A 9,004-nucleotide genomic window follows, 5' to 3' on the forward strand; every position below is an offset into this window, starting at 1 on the left:
AAACTCCAACAGACCGCAACCTCATCTGTGCAATTGACATTTCTCGACAAGAAGTTACACAAATCGTCCCCCCACTAGGCACCACCACAACAGCTGCCTGTCAAAAGCGTAAAACCCGGAAAATATTCGGCTTCGATTTTTCGCCACATATTGGAAGGAAAAAAAAGTACATTTTCTTAATTAAAACCATCTTCGAATCCGCCTATTGCTATCAAAGTGAGTGCGGCCGGTCGTATAGTTTAGTGAAATAGTCGTATCTGGCTAGAATCTTCACCCGTGGTAAGGTTTGTCCCGTGCGTTTCTTGTCCACTATTTGCCAGTAGAGACGACCCGGCAGGTGGCGGTGTGCAAAGGTGTCATAAACGCACATTTTTGCCATTTATGATATGCCCATAAAAGAATGGATATTTTGTGTGGATGAAGTGTTGGTCGTTGCACGCAAACTTTAGTGCTGGTTCTCTTCCTTTTCGCAGCCAATGGAGGAGCACAATATGCATTTGGGCCAACCGATGCCGATGGCCATGTCGGACGACCCACCAACCGGGAACCCCAATCCGCACCAGGGGAAGAAGGCCTCGCGGGGTAAAAAGGCACCGAAAGTTGTGGAAAGCTCGCAGCCGATCGAGGAAGCGCTCAAGTCGGAACTGACGACGAACAACATGAAGACGCCGATCTCGGTGCTGCAGGAGCTGCTCAGCCGTCGTGGCATCACACCGCAGTACGATCTGATACAGGTGGAAGGGGCAGTGCACGAACCGACGTTCCGGTATCGTGTTTCGTACCAGGATAAGGATGGTAATGACTCAAGCATCGAGAATCCAACGGCATTTTATTCATTTTAATCCTAAATCTCTTTCCCACTTCTTTCCATTTGCAGCAATGGGTACGGGCAAATCGAAAAAGGAAGCGAAACATGCCGCCGCAAAAGCGTTGATAGACAAGCTAACGGGATCGATATTTCTCGACCATCCCGCCGTATACATGAACGTCCACAAGCCAGAGTAAGGCGCGATCAAATTGATCACCGACTCGTCTCCACCGCCACCGGTTCCTAACAGTACTTAATTTATATTTTGCAGAGTCGTAAATGTACACACTAACAATAACGTCAACGGAGAGGAGGAACCGACCGGCAATCCGATCGGCTGGCTGCAGGAAATGTGTATGGCCCGCCGACTGCCACCGCCAACGTACGAGACGGAAACGGAGGAAGGATTACCCCACGAGCGCCAGTTCACGATCGCCTGTGTGGTATTGAACTACCGTGAGGTTGGGGAAGGTAAAAGTAAAAAGATCGCCAAACGGCAAGCAGCACAGCGGATGTGGCAGCGGCTGCAGGACCAACCGCTCGAACCGAGCCAAATAATGCAGCTGCTGGACGAGGAAGGCAATGAGGAGGTAAGCATTAGCCCGGAATTGTTACGTTTCGATCGCTCCGGCGCGAATGGGGCGGGTTGTGGTTGTTTTGAGTGTGGTGCAGGTACCCTTTACGCTCACACTAGAATACGGCATAAAACCGCTCAGGGGCGCCCTCGCGCGCGCGCCTATTCTATACTTTAACCTCCCCATTGATACTGTATCCACGGGTGTTGGTGTTTTGTTCTGTATTCTAGCTACGCCAGACTGGCTATGCCGGCCGCTATGCTGGCCTAAAGGATGTTTGCATACCAACACTCACGACCAGCCAGAGCCATAAGGTGTCCCAGTTCCACAAGGCGCTCAAGTCCCGTGCGGGCAAAACTTTGCAGCAGCTGCAGGTGTGAACGTTTTCCCCCTTTCTTACTAATCGAACACAACTCCTAACTCAATGTCCCTCCTTTCGACCGACCTGAATCCCGTTAATCGATCCAACAAGCATCGAGCAAATACCAAGAAGCAATCGTTAACATAACATCTTTTTCTTTCGTTCTCGGTAAACGCGGGATTAGAACTTAAGCCTTTGCGATAGAAGCATAGACTTCATACGCTTACTGGCCGATATAGCGAAGGAGCAACGGTTCGAGGTCACGTACGTGGATATCGAAGAGAAGGCAGGCAATGGTAAATTCCAGTGTCTGGTGCAGCTATCCACCATGCCCGTTGCCGTGTGCCATGGTAGTGGCAATTCAATTCAGGAGGCACAATCGTACGCGGCGCGGAATTCGCTCGAGTATCTCAAAATAATGACCAAACCTTAAGCGGGTAAGCAGTTAACGGACCAGAGAACGAGCAACATCACGCCTAAAATGCTCTTTCTTCCATTTTTAGGTTCAATAGTAATTGCGCGTATCGCGTTTACTAGTCATTGCCGGATTTGGAGTGCGCTACACACTGGCCTAGACACTGGCTTGGGTGCAAGCGAGCGCGCGCGCGCGTTTCCGGTTTCCGTTTTAGGGCGTATAACTCGCCCGAATCGTGAACCAGCCGCCACAAGAGTCAGGCGCGCGCGCGCGCAGAGGAGGACATTTTGCTGTGTTCACAAGCACCGTTGTGAATGCAGGCTATTGGTTTGATTTGTGACACACACATTTTTCTTCATCATCTTTGAGGATTTGTTTTTTTGTTTTTTGCTTTCTACTTTAAGTATCAATTTTTCGTAGGCATTTCTTTTCCTATCTTTTTTAATATTTAATACGTCGCTGCTAGTATGGTAAAATCGTCTGTAATTTGCGTTGAATTGATAGTTTCTTTTTATTTTCTTAGCTGTTTAACTTTTTTTGTATAATACTTTTATTATATCGTATTTCAACAACGCTGCAAGCACGGCGGCTGATGTTTATTGTATATTTTATCTCATTTTTGTTTTCTTTTTATACAATATTTGAACTTTACTATTCTTTTCATGAATAATGATAAACAATTTTGAACACAATTCGTAGAGATATTTAAACATGGTATCGAATAATTTGTCTTTTGCTTCTGAACGATGGCTATCATTGGCGTGGTCGTTATAGAATTGATCGATAAAAAGTGACCTGCTCCTTAAAAAACCGCTGCTATCAATCTAACAAATTAACGTTACTAGGTTTCCTGAAGAGTGTAGGAAAATCCTTTCAAATGAATTGTGTGACACTCTTTACCATTTCCATTGTCTTTGCCCCACTTTATTTAATTCCATAATCCCTTCAATGCACCATCAACACGGTGGTGTGGTTGCGCAGTGCTTTATCAAACTCAATACCGAACACGCGTATAGGTTTTGAGCAAACAGTAACTCCGCGTTTTGATTCTATGATTAGAATAAGAAATTGAAAAATTAAAATGTTTGAACTTACAGTTTATTGAAAACCAAACAAAAAAAAATACAACCGCTCGCAAAAAGACAAAAAAAGAAAAAAGGATACGTCAAAAATGAGGAAGCAAAAATGTGTGTTATTCTGCTGGTCCACAGATATGGCCATGAAAGTAAAATACGGCTCCTGGCTCGGTGATACCACAATCCTCCGCGCCATCGGTTCCACGCACCACGGATTGGCCAGCGGGATGGGTATTGCATCCGCCCGAACAGCGGTCCGTTGTGTTAGTGGGCAGCGTCCGGGGAAAAAATGGGAAACACCCATAATCTATCGTAATACAAGCTATACTTTGCATGGAACTAGTGGATTTTGTTTTCCCAACAAGAAATGTAAGCAAACAACAGTGAGGAAAGTGTTATTGTAATACTAATTACTAAAGCCCAACCATAAACGCAAAAATCTCATCCTTCAGTGGCAGATTTTTAGATGCCAATATGTGCATGTGTGCGTGTGTATGTAGTTCGTAATCAGAATGCATTTTTTTTACCTTATTTCATTTGCTTTAATAAGTATTCTCATAAGGAGAAGTTACTACAATCAGGCAAAGATCATCATACAATCAGGCATCATTGGTCTATTAACTCCTTGCCAATGGTTGTTTATTGCATAGTGTTATCTTACTAATTGATAATTGCAGAGTTTTGACCGATAAACCATTCTATTTCTCGATCGCTAAAATACCAAAATAGGTTTGCGGTTTAACATCAAACTCCTTGTCAATTTCAACGTTTATTTTGATTTATTTAATATATTTATCCTTTGCAACACACATTTACATGTACACACACGCATCTAATACGCTGCTATTGGGCAATCAGCGAATTTGGCAAACAGAACAATGCATGTAATTCTTTACACGAAGAAAGTATGGTTCATATGGAACTACTTCTCCGGTCTCTACTATTATTACCACTACCAATCAGCATCACGCTAATCAACTTATATGTTATAAATCAGTGAAAAAATAAGGGAAAGAGAGAGAGGAAGAGAGAAAAAGAGTTACTACAGCAAAGGAAAATAAGTGAGTGTACTTCATCATTCTAGTGAGCAGCGTCCTATGCTTGTAGGAAAATGGGCATTAATTTAATGCAAAGTATAGAGGTTGTATGATTGATTGGATGAAAATAAACTTATACCTATGGGAAATAGTTATTGCTGCAGTATTTGAGAAAGAAACGAACGTAAAATTTCTTTTCTGGAATGAAAAAATGCTTGTTTTTGAATGATTTTTAATGTTTTGTATTTTTTCGAGAGTAACCCTGTAATCAGTGGCGCCATCTATTGAGGAGTAGCGACACCGTACATCGAAATTGCAGAGTATGGCCGTTGTTATCCGTTGTTAATCCACATGCAAATCATGTGAAAGTTGTATGATGGATTACATTCACTACAAACATGTTGACATATGCGCAATAGAGAACAAAAAGTGTTAAAATAGGATCGAAAATGCAAAACTATGCTTGACAAACATTTCCACAAATTGCAAAATTGTTTTGACATTTGGGACCACGTGACAGCCGCAGCAGTTGTATGCAGTGTGGCCAGATTATTTTGGCGGGTTTCGGTAGGCGCAACAATATTTTATCGGTAGTTTTCGGTAGGAGTTCAAAATATTTCGGTAGTTTTTAGTAGGCTTTGAAGTGTTGAGCGGGGATGGGGTGGTTGTTGGAGATGGAAGTTAATCTGTCCCATTAAGGGCAGCACTAGAAAATAACATCTTTAATTTATTTAAAGAAGATACAGTGAACCCTCTCTTATTTGAGAGGCGATGGGACTGTCGAATAAGAGGGGTTTTCAAATTACAGAGGTGGAAAGTGAATGAAAGGTCCATCCAAACAAGAAAGAGACAGAACATTTAGTATTCAGCCTTAACTGTTGCTATAGGAAACTGCGAACAGGATTGCCAATTTGAGCATACATCATTCAATAACCATGGCAACACCATACACAAATAAGAGGGACACAGATTTCAGAGGTTTTCCAAATTAGAGGAACAAAAATGTACTGAAAATCAAGGGATTGTGCAAAATGTTCATATAAGAGAGGTTTTTCAAATTGGAGAGGTCTCAAATAAGAGAGGGTTCACTGTAGTTTAGATTTCGTTCATAGCGGTCACATGAGGCCTTTCTGAAGTGTCGATCTGAAAATTGTACTAGGGAATTTAACCCAACAAATGATTGGGACGCTCTAGTAGCAATCGAACGCGACATCGAACATGAAAAATATGTGGGATTTTACATGTTCGATGTGATAACCCACAAATCGAACATGTCAAGTCCTATACATTTTTCTTGTTCGATGTCGTGTTCTATTGCTGCTAGAGCGCCGGGTTACATTATCTGTCAAATTGCATATGAAATTTTATCAGCGCGTTCGACTTCATGAAGTGCAGACACGGGCCTTAGTTGTCTCTGTTGAACTTCTGGTTCTGGTTGCTGGTGATTTCCATATAGAGTGTTATGAACTGAACTATTTGCTCTTTATTTATACACTTAAAACTTTACATTATAAATAATATACACGAAATACAAACACGTTAAAACGTAGGCCGCGCGCCAGCCGCACCGAGCGCCCCTGTCGAGAGCTCCTGCCCGATCGGCTCGCAAACACACTCTGCCTGTATGGCGCTCGGCACACACTAAGCCTCGCGCGCTTAGTGTGTGCGACAGTGTGCGTGTACACACTGTCGTCCCCCTGGACGTTGACCGGTGGCAGCGCAACTGCCACGGCAAGTCCAGGGGTCGGCACGCACGGCTGCCCACAACATAGAGTTTAATACATTAAGTGATTTGGGAAATGGTTATATGACTTTTTGGTCAGTATTATGAAAAAATCTATGATTTTGAGTAGGATAAATGAAAAATCGGTAGTTTTAGGGCGGTCATCTGTGAATCGGTAGGCATATAAAAAACCGGTAGGAATACAGATAAATCGGTATTTCTGGTCACTCTGGTTGTATGCGCGTGCGTGTGTGTGCTGTTGCGCCAAAACGTCAAAATTGCTTTACCGGCAAAAACACATTTCCCACTTCTCGCCAAACAACAATCCCAGCAGAATTGGAAAACGGCTCTAATTTGTGAAGGAAACGAATTGCTGCTAATAAATCACTGCGTCCGGTTCTGACCATCAAAAATGGACTATAGCAAACGTGTCGATATGATATCGGCCTACTCGGTACCGATCAGCTACCGGCCACCGGAAACGTTACCCGCACTGGCCAAGTGTACCGACTATCCGAACACCAACTCGCTGCAGTACCGGTTGTCGGAAGCGGTACCACTGGCGGACAAGCAATTGCACCCCTTTCTCGATTTGGCCACCGTGAACGGGGTGGGCCATGTGATTGTGGCCGGTAACACGTACACCAACCGGCTGTGGGAAGGTGGATTCTGTGGCTGGGATAAGGTGGAAGAGCTTGGCAGCGAGGAAAAGGTGATCTTTAGCAAGCATTGCGAAGCCATCGTTACGGCACTGTGCTACACGAAGGATGATGCGTTGGTAAGTGACCCGGAAGGGAGATGGTTTTTGGAGAATGTTCCATTGTTTATTGTGTGTTCCCGTTTCCTAGTTTCTGCTTGGCAATGACCGAGGATCGATCGAGCTGTGGTCCACGGGCAATGCGGTGCGTGGAACGGGTCTGTATCCGGTAGATAACCGGTACGAGCATATCGGTGCCGTAACCGCGCTGGACATCTTCCGCGGTACCGATCGGATGGTAATTTCCGGCTCGATGGACGGCTGCATCAAGCTGTGGGATTACAGTGAAGGGGATCTACATTCCAGCAGAACGCTGCAGCAGGCACACGTCGGTGCGGTCACGGCAGTTGCTACCGATCACAGCCAGGATTCGTTGGCCGTTAGTTGTTCGCACGATCGGTCCGCATTGTTGTGGGATTTCCGTGAAACGAAACCGGCGATTGCGCTGTACGAGAGGCATGATGCCGCCTTCACGACCATCCGGTGGTGCGATGAGGCCAGCTGGAATCGTCTGGTGGCGGTGGGCGATGCGGCTGGGCAGGTTCATTTTATAGACACAAGGCAACCGAACGTGCTGCTCGAAACGGTACCCTGTTTCGACCGGAAGGTGCACAAAATCTCATTCCACAGGTAAAGCATACGAATTTCTTTATCTACCAAATCGACTGTTCTAAGGTAAAGCTTTCGTTTTCTTCTTTATTCCCAGAAATTACTTTGCCGTGCTCGGGAACACGCCGGAGGTTAAATTCTTTGACGATAAATCGAAACAGATTCACGTGGAGACTAGTGCGACAAACTACGTGCGTGATATTATTTGGGAGAATCCAAAGGATGGCGATGAGAATGAGTCTTCACCTTCCCTTGCATGTACATTTATCGGGTGGGACAGCTATGTGAAGCGGGTATCGGTAGACACTGTTGCTGCCGTAGCAGAGTAAATGTACAGTGCGCCAGAGCATAACCAGACCATTAAGTGTTAAATGTATCGCATAATGATGAAATGCAGTGTTCATGTTAAAAACCTTATTCGGTCACTCATTTCATCTTAAAAACTGACATAATTACGCCATATAAACCCCTGGTTTACCTTATATAGATCTTGATTAGTTATAGCCGTACTGTTATTTGCACTACTTACTTTTACCCTTCATTTCAATCCGGCAACCAATTACTTGTTATTTTCGTTAGTAAGTTATACTCTTTTAATTAATTCCACCCTGACTAGCGATGTGCTCTCTGGAGCGTATCCACGACTCCGATCCGACTCCGACTATTGTTAGTCCGATTCCGACTCCGGCAAAATGGAAACACTAGATCCGCCCGGAGTCGGAGTCACCCGACGCCGTCCGGAGTCGTTCGGAGTAGTGATGGGTAAATACCATTTTTTCGGAGTCGGATCGATCCGACTGCTGATCAATTGCTCGGGGAAAACTCCGGACTCGTCGACCAGTCGTCAGTCCAGATCATTGCGGATCAGTCTGGATGGGTCTGGAAGCGTCCGAACGAATCTGGTCGAGTCCGGGCAAGTAGTCTAGCTCTAGTAGTTTAGTAAGTACAGTAGAGCGTCGATTATCCGGGCAGCTCGGGACCGGACGGTTGCCGGTTAATCGATTTGCACGGATAATGGTCCAAGAAATGTCAAACGCATATAAAACATATGAAATTCACTAGTTTTATGATTAATTCTCCTGGAATCAATCGATTAATCGTTAGTAGAATATTATTTTAATCAATAACTGTAGGTTTAACAACTAGTTAGACCGACCCGCTAGAAACCAGACTGCAAGCTGGCATTCCACACCGGCTACGAGCAGACGAAGATGTAACGCTACACCGGCCACGAGCGGACAACGGCGACATGCGCAAGTAATGCGACACGCAGACCGATCGTGAGAACGGACCAATGCAGCCAGCAACCAGCGGCTTCGTTAGAACATTAGCTCGTTAGGTTTAGTCAGTCGAAGTCGAAGTCTAGCATCAGCAAGATGTAGTTCATAGTTTAGCTTTAGTCAGGAGTAATCCTGTTAGTGTAAAATAAAAATCTTTTTTTATGGCCAACCGGCCTAGATAAAGATTAACTGGCGCCCGAATAGGGACCTCTAGTGAAGTGAAAATCAAGTGACGAGTAGTGATCGCGAAAGAGCCTAATCACACCGTGCTTAGAACATCTCCCGATCGCAGATTGCAGCCGTGTGTATGAGCACCTAAGTAGCCGGTAGCAGCCAATAACTCGTTGCCGGAGGAAAGGGACA

General features: G+C 44.7%; 2 protein-coding genes across 3 annotated transcripts; both read left to right on the forward strand.

Moving 5' to 3' along the window:
* The first annotated feature begins 102 nt into the window (after positions 1 to 102).
* LOC120903224 (interferon-inducible double-stranded RNA-dependent protein kinase activator A homolog) lies at positions 103 to 4,421 on the forward strand. 2 transcript variants are annotated; one of them, XM_040312511.1, is made up of 7 exons: positions 103 to 279; positions 474 to 795; positions 878 to 1,001; positions 1,080 to 1,398; positions 1,614 to 1,757; positions 1,929 to 2,181; positions 2,248 to 4,421. In XM_040312511.1, the coding sequence occupies exons 2-6, from the start codon at positions 477 to 479 to the stop codon at positions 2,175 to 2,177; spliced, it is 1,155 nt and encodes a 384-aa protein (XP_040168445.1). In that variant the 5' UTR covers positions 103 to 279; positions 474 to 476; the 3' UTR covers positions 2,178 to 2,181; positions 2,248 to 4,421. The 2 variants fall into 2 exon arrangements, with proteins under 2 accessions (XP_040168445.1, XP_040168446.1); XM_040312512.1 differs by lacking the exon at positions 1,614 to 1,757.
* A 1,849-nt stretch (positions 4,422 to 6,270) lies between these two features.
* On the forward strand, positions 6,271 to 7,778 carry LOC120904163 (methylosome protein 50-like). The gene is made up of 3 exons (XM_040313970.1): positions 6,271 to 6,773; positions 6,844 to 7,382; positions 7,459 to 7,778. The coding sequence occupies exons 1-3, from the start codon at positions 6,408 to 6,410 to the stop codon at positions 7,688 to 7,690; spliced, it is 1,137 nt and encodes a 378-aa protein (XP_040169904.1). The 5' UTR covers positions 6,271 to 6,407; the 3' UTR covers positions 7,691 to 7,778.
* The last annotated feature ends 1,226 nt before the right edge of the window (positions 7,779 to 9,004 follow it).

The sequence above is a fragment of the Anopheles arabiensis genome, chromosome 3, assembly GCF_016920715.1.
Source record: "Anopheles arabiensis isolate DONGOLA chromosome 3, AaraD3, whole genome shotgun sequence".
NCBI lineage: Eukaryota > Metazoa > Arthropoda > Insecta > Diptera > Culicidae > Anopheles > Anopheles arabiensis.

Bases quoted from the DNA above. Each gene is read 5' to 3' on its own strand.
- LOC120903224 (XM_040312511.1), top strand. From the start codon at position 477: ATGGAGGAGCACAATATGCATTTGGGCCAACCGATGCCGATGGCCATG. The intron at 796-877 runs GTAATGACTCAA...TTCCATTTGCAG, and splicing joins TTCGTACCAGGATAAGGATG to CAATGGGTACGGGCAAATCG. The intron at 1,399-1,613 runs GTAAGCATTAGC...TCTGTATTCTAG, and splicing joins ACGAGGAAGGCAATGAGGAG to CTACGCCAGACTGGCTATGC.
- LOC120904163 (XM_040313970.1), top strand. From the start codon at position 6,408: ATGGACTATAGCAAACGTGTCGATATGATATCGGCCTACTCGGTACCG. The intron at 6,774-6,843 runs GTAAGTGACCCG...CCCGTTTCCTAG, and splicing joins ACACGAAGGATGATGCGTTG to TTTCTGCTTGGCAATGACCG. The intron at 7,383-7,458 runs GTAAAGCATACG...CTTTATTCCCAG, and splicing joins CACAAAATCTCATTCCACAG to AAATTACTTTGCCGTGCTCG.